At 45.5% G+C, this 26,095-nt stretch overlaps 1 protein-coding gene across 1 annotated transcript; it reads left to right on the forward strand.

Moving 5' to 3' along the window:
* Nucleotides 1-10,701: 10,701 nt before the first annotated feature.
* Nucleotides 10,702-23,094, forward strand: LOC123029498 (transmembrane 4 L6 family member 1-like). Its single transcript, XM_044442597.1, has 5 exons — nucleotides 10,702-10,872; nucleotides 15,081-15,146; nucleotides 18,204-18,349; nucleotides 20,865-21,051; nucleotides 23,074-23,094. Exons 1-5 carry the CDS (start codon nucleotides 10,702-10,704, stop codon nucleotides 23,092-23,094), a joined length of 591 nt encoding a protein of 196 aa, XP_044298532.1.
* The last annotated feature ends 3,001 nt before the right edge of the window (nucleotides 23,095-26,095 follow it).

Genomic DNA, 26,095 nt, shown 5'->3' on the forward strand with positions numbered 1-26,095 from the left:
AAGGTCCTCCAACTTCCCTCCTACAAGTCTTGCTTCCCACTTATGCCTTAGAAATGCTCATGGGCCTGTCCTTTGGAGGTACATGCTTCGATATGCTAATTGTTTACCTGTCCTGAACTTTATTTTACTTCCAGAGATATTCTTATAGAAGACAATGAGGAAGAAATGGAACTTTACTCTGTGCATATCAGCAATTGCAGGAGAGAGAGCTGAAAGCAGGAACGGCCTTCCTCCCAAAGAAATGCCCCTTGCTTATGTAACATTCTTTGATTATACACAGCAAAACAGAAACCGATCCAATTACACTCACAGATGCACCAGTTAACACAGACTTATCTGTTTACTTCAATGCAGATTTACAGCAGGCCTGGCCTCTATTGTGCATCAAAACAAAATGTGAGATATAACAGACACAAACTCTATCCTGGGTTATCACAGGTACATTTGATTTACTACATCCTGAGTCTTCTCAAGAATGTACTAATTCCCTCCACAACACACACACATGGTCCCCTTTCTCACCAGGGTTAGATGACCAGAGAAATATTTAAGGCCTGAACATTTCCTACTTCCACAACACCACGTGGATGTACTGAATAGAGTCAGGAAGAAAAGTGCTTTAAATGTATATTAGAAACATAGAAACAGAACGAGTCAGAAGGGGGTCTCCCGGGCCATCTAGTCTGACCCCCGGCTCCAGCCGGCTGTGCTCATGACTTGCCCACCATGTGTGTGTCCAGCCTATCTTTGAACACCCTCAGTGATGGGGCCTCAACGACCTCCCATGGAAGCCCATTCCACACCCTCGGGATCCTAGCTGTCAGGAAGTGCTTCCTGGCATCCAAATGGAACCTTGGCTCCCTGAGCTTTGCTCTGTTAGAGCGCGTCCTGCCTTCCTCTGCAGGGGAGAACAGGTCTCTACCCACCTCCATGTGGCATCCCCTCACATACCTGTATGTCGCCAACAGATCCCCTCGGAGTTTCCTCCAGGTTGAAGAGACCCGGTTCCCTCAGTCTCGCCTCATACCTCATCCCCTGCAAACTGGCCACCAACCTTGTGGCCCTATGCTGCACTGACTCTAACCTGGCTATATCTTTTCTGTAATGAGGGGCCCAGAACTGAGCACAATACTCCAATTGCGGGCACACCAGAGTCTTTTAGAGTTGTAGTAATATCTCTCTCGATCCAGAAGCCACACTTCTGGCTATGCAACCAAGGGTGGCGTTCACCCTCTTGACCACCGCATCACACTGCTGACTCATGTTTAGCCTGCAGTCAACCAGCACTCCGAGGTCCCTTTCACAAGGGCTGCTCTCCAGCCACTTGTCACCTAACCTGTACTTATGACACCTATTCCTATGCCCCAAGTGCAAGACCTTGCACTTATCCACATTGAACGCCATCCTGTTGTCTCCTGCCCACTTCCATAGTCTGTCCAGATCCTTTTGGATCTGGAGTACCTGCTCCTCAGTTGTGGCCACTGCTCCAGTTTTAGTGTCGTCTGTGAATTTGATCAGCAGACTGTTCACCCCTTCTTCCATGTCATTTATGAAAGGATTAAACAGGATCGGCCCCAGGACAGAGCCCTGGGGAACCCCGCTTGTCACTGGCTGCCATCCTGATTAAAAGTATATTTTCATTTAGCTTTCAGTGCTGGGCCAAACAAACCCAGCCAAGATGCCTCAGAAATCCTTGAAGTACTTGAAAATTGTCGTCTTGTAAATTTGGCCATTCCTGTTGTCTCTTTCCAGGTAGGCAATCTATTCTCTGCAGTGCAAACAGGGAAATTGGGAAAGCCATTTTTCAACAAATGAATCAAAAGTGGAGTAGTATAGATTAATTCCAAGGCTACTTTACCTCTGGAAAGGAACCCATGTGGGACCTCCTGACAAAACAGAAATGAACCGTTAGTGGGTGTAAGAGAATGAATGATTCGGGACCTGTATATCAGCAGAAATATGAATCAGAGCAATAAATCACATGGGTGGTTGTAAATGGAAGTACACGTGACTGTGAATAAACCGTGAATGATGAACAGGAGTGAGCTGGGTGTGAATGGCATGTGTAAAAGGGTGCAGAATGAAATATTACTGGGAATTTTTGTATCTCTTTGCTTGTATATGAGCCCAAATATCAGGGTTCCAGGCAGGGCTAAAGAGAATTAATGTTAGGAAATGATGCCCTGTGGATGTTTTGGACTTCAACAGCTGCTGATAATTAGGGCTTCTGTGCAGAGAGGGGGCCCAGCTTTTGCACACTGCGTTTTGCTCAAATAGATTCATCCAGTTCTGAGGAGGTGGTGAAAGGACAAAGGTGGGCAAAATATGTGGCAATTTCAAGGTAATAAAGATTGACAGAGTGAGAGAACCAGCCTGCCTTGGAAAAGGAAAGAGATATTTCAGAGCAGGGGGTTAGCTTCCAAGATTAGGCAAGATCAGGCAAGATTAGGCAGGATTATTTTTTGGTTTTAAGTTATTGCCTGGATGTTTCCAGTTTTTTATGTATTGTATTGTTATTTATTTGTTGGAAGCCGCCCCGAGGCTTATGCGAATGGGGCGGCATACAAGAATCCCAAATAAATAAATCAGGCATAAGCTAAAGAGAAGCTACACTATGGAGCTAGTATGTCATTCCTTCTAATCTGGGGATGGACAGCTTTGTGGGAAGTAAGGGGAAGAACAGTGTATGCTGCCCAGAGTTCCTTTGATCAATTTAATTTTTTTAAATTGAAAATAAATTTGTAATAAATAAACTAAACTTATGATGAATATACCTACACCTGAGTTAGGTGCGCTTAAACCCATTCAGCACCAACATGTTTACAATCATCTCGGTCTGAGTTGGACAATAGCCCTAATGGACACAGAGTGCAGGTGGATTAAAGAAAAATGGTAGTTTAAACAACAGCACCTGAATGAACACTATTATTAGCAGTGCATCAACCAGAATTTTTTTTTTTTAAGTGCCCTGGGACCTAACAAAGGTAACAATTTATACATGCTTCTCTCCAATGTATTATGCCCTGTTATTAAGCAAACATGAGACTCTCACTGGATACAGTGATGCTGCAGGGTAGATTCCAAGGTATTCCAGTGAATGACAGATTATGCATCTGTGGCTACCCTATAATAGAAGATTTGGCATATTATTTACTTGAATGTTCCTTCAAATAAGGATTACCTATCCTTATTTCTTAAATGCATGAGAAATTGAAGAATGGATACATTGTTTTTCTTTTATGAGGTTCTAACCTTTTTGTGTCCCAGAGAGTTGTCCTTTTAGCTCTCAGAGCAACCAGCATAAGGGGTGGGGGGAGGGGGGAGAACTAGAAAAATGGACTAGCTAACAGGTTTTAGTAATAGTTTTAATACATAAAGGATGGCGTGTGGTTGTTTTTATCAACTCTCAGTCACAAATTGTATTGCTTAAATGCACTGTATCTTGTTTGACAATTTCAATGTAATGTTTTTTCTATCCTGATATGTTATTCTTAATTATAATATATGGCTTATAAATATTAATATAAAGTTTTAGTTTAATGTTTGTTTGTAATGTTCACTTGTTTTTGTTTGTTTGAAATGGTTGGAAGACCTATTCAATAAAGTCATTCATTCATTCGTTCATTCATTTTTAATATTAATTTTTTTATTTCTGTAATTTCTCAGACAAGTCTGATCACTCCTGGCAGAAGTTGGAATCTAATAACATCTGGAAGGCTGCAGGCTGCCTCCCTTTGCTTTGGATACAGATAATAAAATGCACAGAAGGGAATACTGAAATTTGAGCTCCAGACAAGAGATGGAATGTTTAGGTTTCAGCGTCGCTTCCCCGCAGCTGGGCACGCTCCACTTGCATTGAACTACAGTGCACATCAACCTCGGCTAGCATAGCCCACAACTGTGTTGGCTGAGGAGGATGGGACTTGTAGTCCACTCAATCCATTTGGAAGGTACTAGAGATAGTATCCATGTTGTCCCTGCATTAACAGTCATACCATAGTGATCATACAAGCCAGCACTTGAACAGAGCAGGAAAAAGCCATGATTTGTTGACAAATTTGTCAGTTTGGCACCAAAAAGGAAGCAATCTTCCTTCGAAGTAAAGTGCTGTTTCTAATGTCACATCTGCAGATTTTCAGCACTCCTGGATAAGACTTTGCTTAGATTAAATAGTATGGATGCTAAAATAGTGTGGTTTTACATAAGTTTTCATTCCCTTCCTTTAATTTCTTGTGCAACTTGACAAATAACAGAGTGCAAACTATTTAAAAACAACCAACCAAAGAGAAAAGGCACAGAAGGAAGGCAGTGTTTTTCAGTACAACTAGGAGTCATTGATCAGTGGAACAGAACGATGCTGCATTGCCTTAAAAATCAATGGCACATGGTGACAGATGTAGACACAGAGCACTGGGCGCCTCACAATTCCATTTTAGGATGTTTATGATCCCAAATTGTGTGGGAGAAAGAACCATTTCTTTGCTTTGGTGCCTGCTGGAACAGCACTTCTCCAAATCTAGAAGGCTTAATAAAAGGCTGACGTTTTCACTGGCTCTTGCAACAGATGTTCCTGAATGAAGGTTACCCATAAGGACACACTTAATGGTTGTTTTGACTGTCTTACATAAGGGTAAGTAAGCCTCTGTCCAGTTTGATCTTTTAGGCAACCTTGCTCCCTTGGCACCTTAGATAAGCCATCCATAGCGGGGGGCGGGGGGGTTATCCTAAAGGCACCAACAGCGAAACTCCATTATGCATCGGCGTCTTAAGGCTCAACTAAACCGAATGCTTTTCTGTGCCTGAGCAGAATGGATAGAAAGGACTGGGGATGGCACAAGAGCCTAATACAGCTCAGGAGACATCCAAATCACCTTCTTTTCTGCTCTTAACGGGATGTTCATGTTTCCCCTTTTGCAAAGGACCACCCTCTGAAGGGACTGCCCTTTACAAATTCAGGGTAAAGATAAACCAGGATCATTGCCTGTCAAAGTCAGCATCTGGACAGCAGGCCAGGGAACCTGGTCTCAGACTGTGGAAAGATGTGTTGCATTTCTACTTAATTCATAATTAGTACTTGAAAAAATGAAGGAGGAGGAAGAAGACCAGTGATGAGATGGATGGGATTCTATAAAGGCAGCCTCAGCCTGGAGTTTGCAAGGGCTGGGCAGAGCTATCCAGGGCACGACATTTGGACGGCTTCCATTCATAGGGACTCCGTAAATGAAAAATGGTTCGAGGTCACACAGCACCAGTGAAGATATCAATGAGCATATGCAAAGTTTATACACACTGCTGTCCTCTTTTTCACCACCCGAATGGGGTCTTTATGGCAGGTGGTGTTGTGTATGGTAGGTTGGACCCAGGTTGCTTAGGGCTGTGAAACCTGGCTCTGTGGGCACAGATGTCAATGGGAAGGCAATGCAAGGGTGCCTTCACACATGCACTGAATGTGGGCTGTGGAATTGGGGTCACACCCACTGGCCAAACCTCCCAACATCCATGCTCCCCCCCCCCCCCGTGAAGAAGAATATATGTTGAATGTATAGCCCTACAAGATTGGAAGCCTTGATCACCCAAGGTTTTGGCTCATATGTAGAACTCTGCACATGCACCGCTGTTGCCTGCAAAGATCTTTTTCGCAATATGGGCACTGGGGATGGGGGCAGTGGCAGCCTGTGGGCCAGCGCTCACAGCCCCATTCTTCCTTCTTTGTGCCTAGTTAACATAGGAAAGGGGAGAAGAAACATCTGAAAACGCTAAAATAGTTCTTGTAGTACTAACATAATGCAGTTCATTCTGCATCAGCCATAGCTTCTGTTCCTCTCATTATTTGGGGTTTCTTCTATCACCCCTCCTTTTTATAAGACCTTTCCTTATTTCAGCTCCTTGTTCAGCCGTCCTGAAACCGCCTTCTTGTGCAGCATTTACTCCACTCCTTCTTTTGCAGATGCCCTTCTTGCTCCCCTAAGCTGTGATGTTGCAAACATGTAGAAAGTGGCTGTAGGGGCGGGAGGGTGAAGTCTGCAGCGAGCTGCCAACAGTCAATGTGACCTCAAGGTGGCCATTGACCAGTGGAACTGTCCCTGGGGGAAAGAAATCACTATTGTGAGTGACACATGGCTTTGGTTGCCTGCCCATGAGAAATCTACTCGGGCCATTTCCTCATTCTTCAGGGTGGTCTGAACGCCATTGTTCAATGGAAATCCTACCCCAGAAGCTTTGTATAACTTTCTAGGCTGATTCGGAGGAAGTGAGAAGCAAATAATAACTGAAGCCATCTGGAAGAGAAGTCTTCTTTCCAAGAAGTTGTAGTGGGAGGTGCTTGTAATTTCGTACAATAAATACGGTAAGCATTGGAACTGTCCTCTGTCTTACATATCAGGGATCCAAACTGTCATCTTGACTGGCAACATTTCTCAATGGAGCTGTTGGTTAATAAGTGTGTAATATTTGGGCTAGCCTGCTTCCTAATGAAGCTCACTTTTAGCAGAGTTAATTCGTTAATTAAATGTTTTAATTAAGTTGTATCAGGATTCTTTATTGGCTGGCCATTATTTTGGGGAGTGGGGACTGCCTATCTTTGCATTTCAGCTCAACGTGATATACAATGCTGTATTTCCTTCTGAAGCTGTGTACATTTTATGGAAGTGCATTGCATGGAAAGCATAAGGTTGAAGGCAGTCACTAACAGGACGGGGCTGTTAGTGGGATCGTGCTGTTTGTGGAAATCTGGCTGACCACTATGGAAAGAGAATGCTGGACTCCACAGACCTCTGATGTGATCCAGCAGGACTCTTCTTATATCTGTGTAACCTGTGGGGAGCAGTGGTGAGAAGAGGGCTCACGTTAAAATGCTCTGACAGGTTGAATAGGAAGGCACTGAGGTCAGCCTGTCTTGGCCCTGCCCTGGTCATAAGGCAGGCTGAAAGGAGGATGGATATACAGGGTGTTGAGCAGAGAAAGGTTATGCAGCTCGGGTATATAACTGCAAAGCAAGCATGGAGCTGCACATGGAACAGGAGGATTCTTCCTTGGTATTGTTGGGGGTAAAATATTATAAGCTGCACTGGATCAGAACAAGGGTCCATCTGGTTCAACACCCTGTTCACAGTTAACTGGCCAGTTGCCCATGGGGAACCATCCTGGCAAAATGCTCGTTACTGTCTCTGATCCTGGAGGCGTTATGTAACCATTGGCATATAGCCAAGATCTTAAAGCACATGCTGGTGACTTATCCATATGGGCTCAGCTGCATGGTGTCTACTCCTCATACAGAACCAATGCTGGGTTCAGGCAGCACAACAAACCATGGTGGTTTTTACTATGGTTGCTCTGTCATGTTCTGTGGACCTAGTCGTGGTATTTTAGCATGGTAGGTTTGGTCTTTAGAAACCATCATAGGAAACAATGGTTTGTTCTATGGTTTCTTTGTTCCACCATGGTTTGGCATGCTGTTGGATCCAGGATCATGGGTTCCATGGACCTAGCATGCCTCTGAAAAGAGTGACAACTCCAGAAGCTGCTCCACAGCCTGCATGTGGACCAGTGAGGAAGAGACAGGTGATATAGACAGGGGGTGATGCACCTCGGGGTCGACTTTCAGTACAGTGCCTGATTGGGAGCATGTCAACAGTTGGAGGACTGAGCAGGGTGGATGGAAACAACAATAAAGTGGAAACCACTTGATCTTGCATCAGGTAGATCATGGTAAAAAAAAAGCAAGTTAAGGTAACCCTGAAGGGTTGCTTATTGTGATGTGTGAATACAGCCACTGTGTGGATCAGTTGTTACTATATGGCTTTCTGCAGTCCACTGAGGACTCGTTACAGCAGCTTTCCCCTTGCTGGTACCTTCTAGATGTCTTGTCTTGCAATAACCATCATCATTGGAGATGATGGGAATCATAGTGCAGCCAATCCACAAGATGGCAGGCTTGGAGGGTTGAATGGCAAGAATGGTTCACGTTGGCAATAGCCGTGTTCACATGTTCGGAATACATTCAGCAAACCTATGGAATGGGAGACACAGCATTGTGCTGGTTGGCCCACCCCATGAATTCAGTGGAATGTGTGAACAGACCTCTGTGCACCTGAAAGTGTATGCATGGAGCTGTTCCTGCAGCACCAAGAACTGAAGTGGCCACTTGAGGACTAAAAAGTAAAAAAAAGGAAATTATTACTAATACATTACATTTATACCTCCACCTTTCTTCCTCTTGCAAGGAACTTAAGGAAGCTTACAAGGTTCTCATCCTCTCTATGTTATCCTCACAACGACTCAGCCCAACCTACCTCACAGGGTTGTTGTTGTGGGGATAAGATGGAGGAGGAGAGATGATGTAAGCTGCCTTGAGCCCTTTGTAGGAAAAAGGCAGAATATAAGTCGAAAATAAATAAAATAAAATAAAAAAACAACCCTGTGAAGTAGGTTAGGCTAAGAGTCTGTGACTGGCCCAAAGTCACCCAGTGAGCTCCACAGCTGTGTGGGGACTGGAACCCAGATTTCCTGAGTTCCAGTTCAAGATTCTAACCACTACACCACACTGTCCATCAATGCATCCCCATTATCCACTTCCTTCACACTGTGCTTAGTGTTATACATTTCTCTCAGGTCCCCCAGTTACTTATTCCTCTAAGCAAAACTATCCCAAACATTGGATTCTTTCCCCCTTGGGGAACTGTCCTCAGTCAGCTCTGGTGCAAGTTCTCTCCCTGCTTCAGCTGGGAAAGGATACTTTCTGCTGCTGCATTCTGTTTCTTCTCTCTGATAAGGACCCTCAAAACCTATGGCAGCTTTGCATATTTACAAATATACAAGTAGCACAGAAGTGGAGACAATCCGTGAGCACGCTTAAAGGCAGAAGATCTGCTTTACCGCATCAGATCTTCTCAGGGAAACTGCTATCCAAGATGTCTTCAAGCTTTCAGACTGTTGTTTGCTCTCATTGACTGGGTTCAGACAAATGTTCAGGTGGGTTGTCACTGAAGCATGGCTTGTTGCTGTAACATGGGTTATCATGCTGCCAGAACCCAGTTGCTCTAGCAAACCATGCCTTAGTAACCACAGACAACCCAAGAAGAGAATCCATAGTTTCTTGTTTGATCGTGAACTATAGGTTGTTCACCGTGCTTGGTTATCTTGGGTGGGTTCAACAACATAACTCATATATCAAAAGCAACGTGGGTTATTGTATTGGCTGAACCCAGCTGCTGTCCCTTCAAATTGAAAAACTGCTAATTTGTCTCTTCTTCTCCCTCAAACTCGCACCCTTTTTCTTTGGGGGCCAAAAGTACCACACAGAACTATTCTTATCGTTTTACACAGAGATTGTGTAGTGGTTACAGTGTTGGAATGGGATCTGGGAGATCAATGTTCTTGTCCCCACTTGGTCACAAAGCACACTGAGTGACTTTGGGCCAGTGACTCATTCTCTACCTCACAGGGTTGTTGTTGTGAGGATAAAAGGGAGAGGAGGAGGAGAATTATGCAAGCCACTTCGAGTTCCTTCAATGAACAGAGGCAGGACTTACCTACATACATACAAGCATAGATATTCTCATGCACATTTGGGGAAATTTCTCCAAAACATGTTTTGGTTTACAGAATGAAAAGTATAGAGGCTGAAATTTTGCTGTCTTAAAAAATATTCTGATTCTGGCACTGTCCTAGAAGGACTTGATTATAGGTCTACTTATGTGTAACTTGTAAAATAGAATGTGAGCTTGAGGTCATCCAGACACACCCAGGAGCAAGTTGCCTAACAAAAGAATGGTCACTGAGTAGTCATAATCCTGGAAGCATGGAACCAAACCCAGCCCTCCTGGGACTCATCTGTCCCCTGACCACTGGTAGTTTATTTTAATCCCACTGTTTTCCTTTCAAGGAACACAGGGCAACTTGTATAATTTTCCTTCTCAGCTCAGTCTTATCCTCACAACAACAACCCTGTGAGGTAGGCTGAGCTGAGAGTCTGTGACTGATGCAATCACCCAGTGAGGGTGAGTGAGGACTAGAACCCAGATCTCCTGACTCCCAGTCTTGCACTTTAAACCACGACTCCACACAGGTTCAGCCATTTCTCAGCTGTTGTGCATCCTGCACAAAGCTTGATATCTCTGTCCAAAGGATTAAGACTATATAGCATAAGAAGAGACATGGTGAATCAGAACAAGGGGCCATTTAGTTCAGCATTGGCTAACCAGCTGTCCATGAGAATCCACAAGCAGAAGAGAAATGCAACAGAACCCTCTTGCCCATGTTCCCCAGCCACTGCTTGCACAGCATCCTGCCTCTGATATTGAAATTCGTCATTGGCATTATTAGCCAATGAGAGCCTTATCCTTGCTGGCTTGGTCTCACTCCATCTTGCTGTAGTGATTCGGCTTCATTCCAAACACCGTGTGGACAAGTATTTCCCTTTATCTGACCTGACTCCCTAGCTTCAGGGGCTGATCCTGGCTTCTAGTGTTGGTAGGGGAGGGTCAAAATGCCTGCCTCGCCACCTTCTCCACACCATGCATAATTCTGCCCATCTCCCTCACCCATGAAGCAGGACGCAGGGCCTCACTTCAGCACCATGGACAGCTCCTTCCCACACTCAAAAGGCACTGCTGAGGTCGCCCCGTGATGCCTTCACATTCCTTCAAGGTTTTCTTTCTTTTTATTTCCATTTCTTTTTGCAAGGAGAGGGAGAGATACAGGATGGGTACTGGAAAGTGCTCCAAAGGCATCGGGATTGCTCTGCTTCCGCTTGCTGTCTGTGCCATTATTTCCAACCTCCTGCTCTACTTCCCCAACGGAGAAGTGCTGGAACCGCGCAGGATCACTGACCTGGTCTGGTTTTTCCATGGTATTCTGGGAGCTGGAATACTGGTAGGAGAAAGGGCTCGTTGTCATGATGTGTGTTCCAGTATGTTGGAAAAGGATACCTGAAGAATGTCTGTTTCATGGCCTATCTACAGAACAAACCTGTATCAGTTTTATATAAAGTTAATTGTTGTGGCTTCTTTCGTTTGTTTGCAGAGAATTCTATTGCAACTGTCCTTTATCCTATGCACAAAAATACAGTTTCCAGTGTTTCAGGGAACAGTGCTCCTGGGAAAGGCAGAGAAAATGACTATTTTTGAGTGTATTTATTGTTTGATCTTTTCCTTGTAACGTGTATCAAGTTGATTTTTGTTTTGCATTAGCCAAGATATTTGTATCCTTAGGCATGTAAGAATTATTATTATTATTACTATTGCTACATTACATTGTGCCCTTTTTCTCTTGCAAGAAACCCAAGGCAGCTTCCATGATCCTTCTTTCCGTTTAATCTTCACAACAACCCTGTGAGGTTGAGAATCTGAGAATCTGTGACTGGCCTAAAGTCACCCAGTAAGAATCATGGCTGAGTGGCTACTGGGACCCAGGTCGCCAGAGTCCCAAGGCTGCTACCAGACCACATTGTCGCTTTTATCCTTCCAAAAACCCCCAGCAAGAGGCTGGCCTGAAAGACTGTGGCACAGGGCTAGGCAAATGCATCTTTGCATTGAACATCCATTTTTTCAAATGCAAAGGCAATTGCTCTTGATCTGAGCTCACCTGAGCAGGAGATTGAACCAAGTGTACTTCTGTGACAGGTAAACTGCCTTAATGGCAGTGCACTTTTAAATGCATTGCTTACAAAGAAGTAACTATCTAGAAATATTCATAAAACAAGAGGGTAGAAACTTTGGAGCAGAATATCAGGGCCTCACTCTGCAGGAAGGTAATCAAAAGGAGCACACCTGGATTGCCACATTGTTTTTATTATTTATTTAAAACATTTATATACCTCTTATGTCACCCATGACATCTCCAGGCAGAATATATAATATTCTTTATATATATTACATATAAAGTATACATAATGTACATATATATATATAATGTATATTTTGAAGTGGAAATAATATACATTATCCTTTAAAGATCCAGGGTATAAGACTATTACATCCTACAGAGTCTAAAATTACTTACTGTAAAGACATAAATAAAGAAGGCTTGGCTTTGCCTCATTCGGAATAGGGCTTTTTGTGAAAGATCCAAACAGGAATCGCCTAAGGCCTTGTTGACTGGCGTCACACACGTACACAAAAGAGCAGCCGGAGAAGGAGCACCCATCGACCTTCCACACAATGACAGCAGCACTCTGAGAGTGGAAATCGACTGCTGTAAAGTATGTTTATTTCCTGAGAAAGGGCACAGTCAGTTTGCCAAATGGTTCGTGCCATTCACACTTGAACACCAGCTGCTTCGTGCCCAACACATGCTGGTAGCTCAGGGTGCGCACTCTCTCTCTCTCCTGGGATGATTCCCAGCATAACCTCTTGCCTCTTGATTCATGCAGAGAGGGAACGTCACTGGAATAGGTAATGGTAGTGAGAATGCACCCACTCCATCCCAAAAAATCTTGATGCAGTTAGAAACATAGAAACAGAGCAAGTCAGAGGGGTCCTCCGGGGCCATCTAGTCTGACCCCTGGCTCCAGCCAGCTCCTCTCATGACATGTCCACCATGTGCATGTCTAGCCTATCTTCGAACACCCTCACCAGATAACTGGACTGCCAGTGAAGGGCACCCTTGTTTAAATTTTGAGGCCCATTTGGCTCCAGTGGGTTATTTTTGAGGCTTTTTTTGGTGCTGGCATTATTACTGTAGTAGGAGATTAAAGCAATGACCTCCCCATCCAGGAGCCTTGTTAAAGTTAAATTGGAGGTTATAATTGTTGGTGATATCATCTATTTATTTGCGCTGATCTACTGCTTTGCAGTTAAAAGCAGCTGCTTAGTAGACTAAAAACTTTGAATGGTGACTCCTCAACTGTGCCAAGTCTCAATGTGACTTTAAACATTTTGAATGTACAAAAACTCCCCCCCACTCCCCTCTGTTTTTAAGGAGGGAAGGTGGGTGCTGTTATTTAACAGGTCAATCAAGGAGTGGAACCAGAGCCAGCTTTCTGTGCTAATTGCTCAGCATGCCGCTCTCCTAGCAAAGTACTTTGTGCGAGCAAAAGACAGGGACAATCACCAGCTCTTTAAATGAATGAGAAAGATCAAAACAAACAGGTTGTGTCCTTTGAGGCAAGTATGTGTCTTTGGAATGTGTTTAGGCAAGAAAGCGAGGAAGGGAGAAAACAGGCAGATTAGATAGGAGAGATTCCAAGGACATATCAGAATATAGGGGCATAAGAAGATCCAAACAGGGTCAGGACAAAGGCCTCTCCAGCCTAGCAATCTGCTGACTCGGTGGCCAAGCAGAAGCAGGACATGAGAGCAACTGCGCTTGCCCACGCTTGCCTCCCAGCAACCGGCCCGCAGAGGCAAACTGTGTTGGCAGCATGGACTGGAGGGAAGCAGCTGGCCTCAGGCACTCTAGAAGAATGCAAGAGAGCTGCCACGCATCATTTTCCCAGCCTTGTTTGGGATGGAGCTGAATAGTCATGTCTCCTCTGTCTGTCTGTCTTTCTTTGCAGACCAGATGTGGTGCTCACAGGTAGGAGAGGCACAGTTCCTCTGTAAACTGTAAACTAAGTGCATATACAATAAATACAGCTTGGAACTGTAGTAACTTTCCCCCCACTTCCCTTAACAATGCAAAGAACTACATGGCTTTCTCCTCACTCGTGTTTCTTGCCTCCTTCCACTTGGAAGTGTCTTCATTGCAATCCATAGTTTCCTGGAGCAGAGTCGATGGCCCGTTCAGATGTAATCATAGACCATAGTTTAGCGTTACATGAAAAATGAGCCACAAATCTCAGGTTTGAACACTCCACCTTTCCTCACCTTTCATAGAATCATATAACTGTAGAGTTGGAAGGGGCCATGAAGGCCATCAGGTCCAGCCCCCTGCTGGTGGGTTTACACCAATTTACACCAACTCACTTATGGTGTAAATTTCTGGCATGGCCACAAGGAGCAGATTGTAGGCTTTTCTTTCTATTTCAGACTAAATAGAGGAGGGTGACTATGTATCCATGGCCAAAAAAGAGGACAAAAGAGGCTGCCAATTTTCATCACCATCTGCATCATCATCATCATCGCATTCATTTATATTTACTCTATTCCTGGTAATTGGAACTAAGGGCGGTTGACAACATTAAAACTCGTATACAATTAAAAGATTTAAATATACACAAGTAAAATAATAATTAAATCATTAAAACAGAACAGATAACCAGACTAACCAACACTAACAATAAAACTGATCTAGCTCAGACTCACAGGCCATTCTCAAATGCCTGGTGGAACAAAAAGGGGTTTGCCTGCTTTTCAAACGCAACAGAGAAGGTGCCAATGGAGCCTGCCTGGGAAGGGCATTCCAGAGCCTCGGGGCAGCCACTGAGAAGGCCCTGTTCAGCATTGCCACTAAGGGTTCCTGTGAGGGTGGTGGGACCAAGACAAGGGCCCTCCCAGAAGATCTTAGAGCCTGGGCAGGCTCATACAGGAGAATATAGTCTTTTAGATACCCTGCAAATATCCCATATATTTGCATTTCACACAATATCGCATTTTCTGTGAGCTGCCCAGACTGCCCCTGGGCTACGGGGCAGCATACAAACACAATAAATAAAAATATTGGTGCTTGCTAATCTATGCATACAAATGCAAATATTGAAATGAGAATGGCACTTCGCATAGAAATACTTCTCGCCTGGTGCAGCTGTCCAGGTGATGTGTGCTCATGCTCTCTTGTGCAGGTGGTAACTGTGCAGAGCGAATGCCAAGGCCTGCTCACGCTTCTTGTGGTTGTTGCTTTGACAGAGAGAGGAGGTGGCAGAGGGAAGCGAGTGTCTCATAGCCCACCTGTGCTACATAAAGTACCCTGATACCTGCTAGCATCAAAAGATGATTCACATCCAATCGAACAGGCTTTTGTACATAGAATGGGGGACAGCACCACCTCGTTCTTTGGCCACCGCTGCTTAGGTGCCTACAGCATCAGGATCGGTTGATCCTGGCAAGAACCCCCCTCCCCACCCTGTTGGCAAATCTTGCAAGCCTGTGTGATGACTACTTTTTCAATAATTGTTTAACGTGTGTGCTTCCCTCCCAACCCAGGTTTTCTTGCCAGCATTTCTAATGTTGGGTGTAGGTGGACCAGGTTGTTGTGCCAACAAATGTACGGTAAGCAGTGCCATACACTGGGGAACGCCGACACACAGGCCTGGGGTGCGGAAACCTTAAATGGGAAATGGAAAGGTGGCAAGACAGAAAGGCATAACAGACAAGGTGCCACCAGCACCACAAAAGAAAAAGGCTGACCCAGCCGCTCACATCAGCTGATCGTGCATATAATCTCCAGAAACAGTTTTTGGGACCTTTGCTCTAATCCTGCCAGCAGCCACTGGGAATAAGGTGGCTTGATTAGTTATGGCAGGATGTTTAACTACAAGTAGTTCATGCATCTGCCTAGCCAAAGTTCTGCCAGACATTCCTTCCAGGAAAGATACAAGAAATCTTTTTCTAGCACTGTAGAGTTCACCACTATATTTAAAATCTTCTGCATGTGTTATACATAACATCTTCTGTATGTGGAGCCACGCACGCACACAATCGATCACATATATATAGAGAGAGTTGCTGAAATATGGAAACTTTTACATACTTCCCATCCAGATATACAGAAGGTATAGTCTGGAAGTGTAATTCCATAAATGCTTACCTTGACTCCAAGTGATTCAAGGAATCAAGATGATTAGTAAAAGATTACTCATGCTTGTAAAGATTGCTAACTCCCATTTGATGAACAATCCCAACATCTTTATTAGCGTCCCGAGAGTCTAACCAAAATTAAAGACTTGCAAAGATGAATGGGAAAACTGGGCCAGTTTTCCAGAACAAGATGTTCAGCCTCCCTTGTTCGTCTTTATTCTTAGCAAAGTTTAGCCGAAGAGGCAAACCAGTCTTTTCAGCGGGGAAAAAGCCCTGTTGGCCAGCAGGCACCGAGGGCAGCCCCATTTCGACACACCGCAGCTGGAAGTCTGACCATGATACGCAAATCCAAGTGGCCCATGTACCATGAGGCTAATGTAGGAAAACCTGACTAAAAAAGAATAATCCTGCCACCCTTTCTGTAATACAGGCGAGCAAGAAGATCTGTTGTAGGATAGCTTACCCCTTGGTAAGCTGGTGCCTGTATTACAGCCTTCCTTGAACTGCTGCCCTCCAGATGCTAGACAGAAATGCTGGGGGTTGCAGTCCAACATATCTAGCAGGCACCGGTTTAGAGAAGTTTGCTAGGTTAGGAAGGGCCCTGCTGGGTCAGGCCAAGGGTCCGTCTTGCCCAGCATTCTGCTCACACAGTGGCCAGCCAGAGGTCGACAGGAGACCCACAAGGAGGGCATGAGCACAATCGCACCCTCCTACCCAAATCTAGGTAGGCAGACTGCCTCTGATACTGGAGGCAGCATACAGCCATCTGGTCTGCTATTCGCTAATAGCTGTATTCTCCATGAATTTGCCCAGTCCACTTGTAAAGCCATTCAAAGTGCTGGACTTCACCACAACTTGTGGAAACGACTCTCATAATTTAACTATGCATCGCGTAAAGAAGTACATCTTCTTATCTTTCCCGAATCCATCCCACCAATCAGTTTCATGGGATGACCCCATTGGGTACTTGTATTATGGGAGAGGGAGAGAGAGGTTGCCCTATCCATAGTTTCCACGCCATGCATGACTCTCCACTCCTCTATCATTGCATCGCCTTTTTTCTAAGCCAAGCAATCCCAGCGGCTGTAAGTGTTTCGCATTAGGGAGTTGCTCCTTGATCATTTTAGCTGCTTTCTTCTGTACTGTTTTCAAGTCCAGGATATCTTTCTTCAGGGCTGGTAACCAGAACTGTACACAGTATTCTGAGTGCCACTCCAGCACAGATTGGTATAGAGGGAGTAAGACCTTGGCAGTCTGATTTTCAATTCCTTTCCTAATTATGCCCAACACAGAGTTTGCCTTTTTCTCAGAAGCCAGACATGCAGTTGACATTTTCAGCTCGGCTCAGTATTGGCCTCAGATGTAAGGGAGGGTCTTACTAAGCTTACATCCAGACAGCGGGGCTGTTGTTGTTCTTTTCCATCAAGTCCTCTCCAAGGTAAGCTGCCCCTAGGAGAGAAAGCCCTGCAGAATGCCCTGCCCTTCACAAGCCTACCCAACTCTGGCAAACTCCAGGCAGTCACTTCCTTAATGGAGTTGATCCATTTCATATTTGGTCTTCCCCTTCTTCTGGGTTCAACTTTCCCTTACACCACTGTCTCCCCCATGGAGTCTCGTCTTACTCATGATGCATCCAAAGTGCGACAGCTTCAGTGCTGCCATTGTTGCTTCCAGTCTGTTCATATAGACCAAGCTCCAGCTCTGGTAGACACTGCAGGGGTACCTGGACGGGATGCTGGATGCGTTAGAATGGCCTGTGCCCATGACGGCAAGCCGCTTTCCTAAAATCCACACCCCTCCGCCCGCCTCGTCTCCACTGGGTGTGCCATTCAAATGAACTGTGCTTACCTGTGCCTGCATACCTATCCAAAACAGTATGCCATGTAGTATTTCCACATTTCTTTTCTCTTTCCCCGACCTCTTAAAACTCATATGCATCTTGCACTTCCAAATTCGGAGGCCTGTATTTTAAAATATTTTCCCTTAAACTGTCGGAGTTGTGGAATGAGCCTGCGCATCCCCTCCCTGCCAATAATCTAGATGGGGTTTGGTGCAGCAGAAGCAGTGGGGGGGGGCAGAAGGAGGGGGGCAGCACGGAACCTCCAGTGCCTGTCACTGTATGGATGGGCCCGTGGCCTCCCTTCTCCTGCACAGCACTGAAATTTGCTGACTCTGGGGGCAAACCCCCATTTGCTTTTGCTGCTGCTGAGTTTGCTGCGGAGCCATAGCAGCCGCAGGAGCGCTGTGGCCCACCATGGGGTCAGCCTGGGGTGGCCCAAAGCATCTCCAGAAGTTGCCCAGTCTTGCATTACATGCAAAGGGGTGTCATTCGGGTTTGTTTGCTCCTGCTGAAAACAAAGCGGTTTGGGTGGGGTACAGCCCGGGATGAACGTGCATGATTAGGACTGGGGAGGCAGGAGAGAAGAGGCAGCTTGGACCTTTCCTTGCTCCAAATCACGTACACCTCAAACTGCTCTGCCTCCGATGGTATGTTCGCCTCTGACCCCAGGGGGTCTTTCCCTGTTCCAGGTGGTGCTCTCCATCCTCTTTGCTATCTTGGGGGCTGCTGGAGGAGTCTACTGTGTGATCATCTCATCCTTGGGGCTGATCAGTGGTCCCCTCTGTGACGTCGGTGGGGATGTGTACATCTACCCTTTCAGGAATGACACTTGGGTGTGAGTATGCCGGAGCATCCCTGCTTCCATCCACAATGTTGCATTTCTGGTACTAGACCTCTGGAGACCCTGCAGCTGCAAGGATGGGGCCGCTATATCGCCTGCTTCCCTCTTCCCTAGGTCTTTTGTTCACTCCCATTTCCCCAGGGCTGTAGCAAGCAGGGCTCCAGGATTTCAGGGGAGTGGATGGGAGGACAGGAAGGAGATGACCAGGAAAAGCCATGCCTGCTCTCCCTCCTGATGTAGCAATGCATTTAAATGTATGTGATAATCCCCAGTAACAGTGCTGTTGGCAGGTTCGGAAAGGCCTGGGCAAGAGACCCTCTGCCCATCCACACCCCTGCTCCATCCTGGACTCCTCCCCTGCACTGCACTGGCCCCTGCTCCCAAGCCAACCTGAACTAATTCCCCCCCAAATACACATTCTATTCTCTTGTTTATCCCCATCAATCCGTCTATTCTTTCCCCCTTCCATAAGTTTACCAGGTAGCAGGAAGAAGGGGGTCCCTTTTGATTAGTCATAAATCTGGGGCACTTCCAGGAAAATAGAAATAATCTGCAATGCACACGAGCCGTTAGATTCTCCAAATGCTTCTTAGAACTGTAGAATCCAGTCTGATCTGCTGATCCTTCCAGACATCAAGAGTGAAAATCTCCCCCTTCCAAGGCTGGAATATTTTTTCAACCTCATATATTAGTTGACAATTTTTTTCAATGTCTAACCTTTACCATTGTCTCCTTTGTGCTCATGATGTTCTGAACCAACCTTTATCTATTGTCACATATCCTTGGCTATCTTCCACCAGACTTGGAGGATTTGCAAAAAACATTTATCCTTGTGCAGGAGCATGTCTACAGCCCTTTGAGGGGCTTGGATGACATTGGAGCCGTATAATTAGGGATGTCACCCAATAACAGAATTTGAGCCAATTAATCACATTTTAGTGCATCATTGAGTAATCGATTGCATGTAAATATACTTACGTATGAGTAAAACAACAGTTCTTTGCTTTTAGAAGATGAGCATACAAGAGACTTTCCCCTCCCCCTTATGAACTTGGAAGATGCATTTCAGGCCCAGCCCAATTGGCTTGAGGCGAACAAGGTGTCTCTGCCTCCCATTCCATGCCTGAACTGGCAATTAAATCATTCTTTTGCACCGAAGCTGGGACAGCCTCCTCTTCCAGCCAGCAGCAAGCTGGTTCAGGCACCAATGAGGCAAGTTGCCCAGCACACAAATTTCTCCTCCCAAATGCTGCCAGCATCTCCCAGCAGCTGCCTCACTCCAGCTAATGGTAAGGCCAGCCCTGGGCATTTCCTCCTAATGAGAAAGGCCTCACCTCTCACTTAGGAGGGGCTGCCTCTTGCACAGGTGCTTCCAGACAGAGGACTTCCTCAGAAGGCGCCATGTAGCTGCTCCATCTTTCCTTCCTTAATGGATGCAATACGACCAAAAGATGGACGAAAAGGTGGGAAAACTTAGAAGGGCTACATGGGGAAGTCAATGACATTTGGAGCACTACAAAATTCCATGCATAAGAAAGGGTGATAAAAAACCTTACCTGGAAGTAACTTAAAGGGGGGCTTGCCCTCTTCAGTGTTTACACACACACACAAATAACCTGCTGCTAAGTTAATGAGGCCAACTTCTTAGTCAGCGAGAAAGGTGTAGCGCTGTGCATGCTGAGTCAGGAAAAGCTCCTACGGCTCCTTGTCCCCCAGCCAGGGCTTTTTCTGTCTAAACACGCACAGGACCAAGCCCTGGGTGACGGAACATAGCAGCCATGCCTGTAATGGCAGCATCTCGCCACATGAGGGTGCCAATTCTGTTAGTCCTCCGCGTGAGGCTGCCTGATGCTGGATGGAGAGTCAGAGGGTGGCTGTACAGAGACTTTCTGAGCATTTGACTGGAAAAGCTGAGATGGTCTTAGTATATTCCAGGCAAATGGGAACCTGAGCACCTCTCCCTGTACTTGCAAGTAGGGAGGGAAATTCATTTGATAATTTCACACTTTAGAACTAATACATAAGCAGAAACTCAGTTATCCTTATAAATTTGCGCTCCTCCAATCAAACACAAAATTGCCCTATATTAGGGGAAAATGGCACAGAATGGATGAATGAAAATAACATTTTAAAGTGCAGTATATTAGAATTGCTTGCAAAATGGTGTGCTATTTAGGCAAAATTTTATACAAATCTGCATCAAATCTGCATGCCGGGGGTTTGAAGTTGTAGCCACAGCAAAGTGGATCAGATTCTGGAGAATCAAGTCTGCAGAATCTGACAGATGCTCACCTCCAAAAGAGATTCCTCTCACAGCCCTAATGACAAGGTCTAGCAAACAAACTTTAAGTTTCAGAAAAAGCTTACCTATGTATCTGGCTGATGTTCTGCTTTCCCCACCTTCTGGAGCCAGGTGAGAATGCATTGAACTCTTATTAACAATGTGCCTTTTAAATGGGACATTTCCTTAAAAATACCTCCCAAACATTTCTGAACCTTCCCTTTGTAGAGACAACTATCTGTTTAACCAGACAAGCTGGAGCATTTGCAAAACCCCTGAAAACATTGTCCTTTGGAACACGATTCTGTTTTCCCTCCTGTTGGCCATCGGAACAGCAGAAGCGATCCTCTGCCTCGCTCAGCTTGTCAACGTGCTTGTGGGGGCCGTAGGCAGCTCATGCTTGCGGAAAAGGAAGGTGAGTGCTGATTTTCGAAAGCAAGTCACCAAAAGAGGTATTTCAAATAACAGCACATCGTCCACCTGTGGGATTAATTGCTTGAGCAGAGGCACTGCTGCTGCCCTTCCTGAGCTAGGCTGAGCTAGGCTTCCTCCCTTCACACATCCAAGCCACAGACCTTTCTTGCAAAATGTTCTTCATTGATCAAAGTGTATTCCAGATGTGCAAACACCCAGAAGGAGTCTCTGAGCATGCGCAGAGTGGTTCGTTGAACACAATCCATATTCACCTGCAAGAACTCTCCTTATGAGCATGCCAGGGCCCCTTCCCTTTGGGAGGGGGCTTTTGGAAATGAGCCCACCTCCCCTCTACATGCCGGTCCTCTAATTGAGCCATCCTGCTCTGCTGACAATCCATCCGGTGGTCAAGAGCTGTGCTCACCTGGCCTGAATCTGAGAAACTCTCCTGTTCCTTCCCACCAGCACTGCCTCTGGGTTCTTTCCCCACCTGGGGAATCTCACCATGAGATCAGCATCTCTCCTTCTGGCATCTCAGAGTCCTGGAATGGCCCACAGTCCCAGGCTTCCTCTTGCACCCTCCTCCTCCTCCTGCTTCTTCTTTGTTGACCAGCCAGCAGACGTGTGCCCCAAGCAGCCAACTTTCTCACTCCCCACATTGGCCCACATGGCCTTTTAACAGCCAGGGAGGCTGAGTGGCTGGCTGGTTTCTCTGCCACAGGTGCAATCCTGCTCTCCCTCTGGCATTGCAGGAGCACCGGGGAATCTGGTCCCACCATGCAAAGTGCCTCTTAGGCACTTTGACCACTGTCGTCAGCTGGGGTCCCTTGGCCAGAGTGGCAATAAAGGACTCCAGCTCCAATTTTTGGCTTGGCCGTGGCTTAGTGTGTCATCCAGGTTCACACTCCAAGCTGTGAAGGATTTTCTAAGCACTACAATAGAATCATAGAAGAGTAGAGTTGGCAGGGGCCATGAAGGCCATCGGGTCCAACCCCTTGCTCTTGCAGGACACCGCATTACACCATCCCACTCAGATGGCTGCCCAGTTTCTCCTTGAATGTCTCCAGTGTGGGAGAGCCCACCACCTCTCCAGGCAGCTGGTTCCAGTGTGTATTCATCTGACAGTGAGGAAGCTTTTCCTGATGTCCAGTCTGAATCTGAGTTGTTGCAAATGGACTTGATTATTCCATGTCCTACACTCTGGCGTTAGCAAGAAGAGATCTTGTCCTTCCTCTCCGTGACAGCCTTTGGGGTACTTCTAGAGGGATATCATACCCACCCTCAGTCTTCTCTTCTCAAGGCTGAACATGCCATGGCTAGTTGGGAGGGTGTACAAGCCACCTCAGGGTAGCTTAGAAACCATGCCAGGGGAGGCGGCAGAGTTCATGCACATGCTAACCCAACCCCCTGGTGGCTTAGCAAACCTTGTAAATAAGCCAGAGTGGGGTTATTAAACCCTATAACAAGCCATGGCTAGTTAGGGTGGCCACAGCCATGGCTATACCCTGCAGGGGAGGGGCTTATAAACCACCCTGTGGGAAAACCGCTGAACAGCATGTTCAACCCCCATAGCTCTTCAAACTATGTTGCGCAAACCTGGCTTGCATGCAGTAGACCATGTGCCGGGATCCCAGCGTCCTGTAGAATCCTGTTCGTATCTGTTGCTTTGACAAAAGCCTGCCAATAAATATCAGTTTGAATCCAGCTGCACCCATCAAGTTACAGAAGGACTTTTGTTCAGTGAAGGTCACTCTGCTAAAGAAAGAAGGCAGGCAACGGCTGACAGTTTCTCCTTCTCTTTTAGCCCAGTGTTCTCCCCAAAAACTCCTCCAGGGGTCTGAGCATCCAGGTGCCACGGGTGCTTCAGATGAAGAGGTCACAGGGAAAAAATGTTTCTCCTCTTCAGTTAGCTGAGGCCTTTGCTAGATCAAAGACACTACTCAGTACAACCGACCTTCTGCAAAAAATCAAATCATCTGGTCATAACCTTAACTCATTTCTCTCTCTCTTTGCTTTATTGTAGACCGATATCGCAGGCGTGTGACCAACTGCAAAGAAGGGTGATTCCAAGCAACAACTAGACACAACAATGTGTGCAGTCCGGATAGTGTGTGTTGCTGTATATTTATAGGAAGAAGAACCACAGAAGATACTTATAACTATGGAAATAATCCAAAACATATATGAGAAACACAATTCAGAATGAAATGGTCATGTGCTTTGTTTAAGATTTTCTGAGTTTATACTTTAGTTTTATCTGGTTCCCCTTTGAAATCAAAGGGTACACAAAGAAACTAACCAAGAATAATGTGGAAACGTTTTAAAACTCAGGGTTACCCAGTAAAATTTCCTGGTACCTGGTGTTGGGAAGATTTCTTCATTTGTAGTAGTGCTAACTCAGTTGATGCCTCGCCAGATAGAAAGGTGCTGGCCACCCACTTAAACAGATGTTATTAAAAATAAAAATAGGTACATTTATGGAGGATAGCTCCATATACCCTATGGAGGAGGGTATTATAAGTAAACAGCGTATTTGAAGGTAGTATCATCTAATAGCAAGCGTAGCTCATAAGCACCAACAGGATTGTAGCCAAAATAAGACCACCGAGAAAAAAGCTGAAGGTATCAACATGCTTGGAGCAAAGCAAAGAAAAGAAAAACTGAACTTTTGGGGAATCTCTAACACCCCACACAAACCTTTCCACCCTACACACACCCCAGTGAGGACTGCGTATGCCCAATGGCTGCAGAATGATGAGTCTCTGCTGAAGGGTGAAAATCAAAAACCTGCGATGGGGAGCAGGCAGAATCCCAGCACAGAGTATGGCTGACTGACTTGACTTCAACAGGCTGCAACATTTTGCTGCAGTTTTCACTCGTTCCTTCTGAAGCTAAATTTGGGTGGTCTGCGGCTTATTCACTTGGCAAGGAAACGAGGCGGTCCAAAAATACAGGTTGCAGTTTCAGCATATTTGAGGGACTTCCCAAGTATGTGGAAATGTATTCACAAATTAAGAAAACAATACTAACCCCCCCCAGTGCTCTGAATTGGCACGTGGAGAGGCTTGGAAGGCAAATGGGGCCGTACCAGGCTCTCTCCTAAAGGCAGAAGCACGGCTGGTAGGTGGTGTGCTCCAACACAAGGGGCAGTTTAAAAATGCCACTCTTCCAGAGGAAAAAAAAGACTTCCTCCCAACACACCCACACACCTCCATCATGGTTTGTGCAAACCACCAGGCTGTGAACACCGCGGCAGATCTCCCTTGTCACGCCTCCGTCACACACCACTTGCAACTGCTCTGCTCAGCTCCAGTTCTGTGCACACCTACCTCACTTCTGTGCGCATTATGCACACTTACCTCCATGGAACTTATGCCTAAGATCAATCATGTGGTGGCAATTTGTCAATCCAGAGCAATTAGCAAATGTAAAGTCATAAGCAAATGAAAAGAAAAATGCAAATCAGTGGGCTGGATCCAGATTTAGTCCTACTTGCAGTGGGTAGGTTTCCAAGGCACAATTAACTACCATATGAATAGGCTACACTGTGTGACTTGTTTGCAGAACAACCCCTGGTGCACCAAGCAGATGAGCAGGTTTGCCCTGGCTCCTTCCCCTTCAATCTCCCAGCTGCTAACCCACTGTCCTTGTGGCAGGACTTGTCTTCTCTCTCTCCCCGTTATGAAGAAATAAAATAAAATCTGAACCTCAGGAATGCAAATTGGTGTTGAGTTTTTGGTTATTTTTGGTGAGGGCTTTGGTCCTAGAAAACTTTGCAAAAGTATTCTTATTGTTTCACAAGTGTGTTCTTCAGGCTGTCCAATAGGTGTAGATTTCTGGTCAATTCCCTTGTTTCACCTGTCCATGGGAATAATAATCGGTACTGAAATTGACAAGGATGTAAGGTAATTTGCACACAATTGCCAGGGATCAATTTCTGAGCTAAATTACTTTTGGTCCCCATATGTCTACTTTCTAGAAGTGATGTTTATTCAACCAGAAGATAAATCCACAGTTTGGGTTCTATTTACACCCCACCCCATCCTGAATATTTCAGGACAGTAGAAACTGTTTTGTCTGGCTTAAATGGGGCAGAACATTGTGCCTTGTCTACAACGTCATGGCTGTACCTTGCATTTTTTCACATGGAAGATGTTATGGAGTTACTGTACAAATACTGTGCTTGTAACTACTAATGGCAATATTGCATTGCTCTTATACTTTTCTTACCTTTGACCCGGATGTAATAATAAGACAGTGCTTCATGACTCCTCGGACTAACAGCTTGCAGTGTTGTCTGTTTTGTACATGAAACATGGTGTCAGAAGTGACTTGAATCTGGATAGAGCCTCTTGTTTGGAGTGCAGCAGCCCCTGGACACAGCACTGATTTGTGAGTTACAGTTTGAGACCGTTCACAGTGCGTTTTCTGCTCCTGGAGGGCTGTGAGGCCTACCAACCACATGGCTGCCATGAATTGCATACCTCCCCCAGAGGGGATGAAAATCAGTGGGAATTGTAGTAGCAACTGGGAAGCTTTCAGAGCTGAATTGGAGAACTATTCCCTGGCTACAGGGCTGAATGTGAAACCTGCGGCAGTGCAGGCAGCCACTCTGAGAAGAGTCATGGGCAGTGAAGGCAGGCATGTGTATAAGCACAATCTGAACCTCTCAGCAGAGCAGCAGGAGAATGTTACAGCCATTCTGGATGCACTAGAAGCTTATTTCAAACCTGCTAAAAATGTCATTTATGAAAGATATGTGTTTGGATGCTGCAAACAAGAGGAGGGAGAATCCCTTGACAACTTTGTTACTCGCTTACGAGAAAAAGCAGCAACTTGTGAATATGGCACCCTGAAAGATGAACTAATATGGGACAAAATTGTTCTTATATATTATTATTATTATTATTATTATTATTATTATTATTATTATTATTATAACATTTCTATGCCTCCCCTTGCCGAAACCTCGGGGCGGCTTACAACATGATAAAATACATTGAAATACAATAGTACATATATCTAGTGAGAGCACACGCAGGTGT

This window comes from Varanus komodoensis, unplaced genomic scaffold (assembly GCF_004798865.1).
Source record: "Varanus komodoensis strain SLA01 unplaced genomic scaffold, ASM479886v1 scaffold4, whole genome shotgun sequence".
In the NCBI taxonomy this organism is placed as follows: Eukaryota; Metazoa; Chordata; class Lepidosauria; order Squamata; family Varanidae; genus Varanus; species Varanus komodoensis.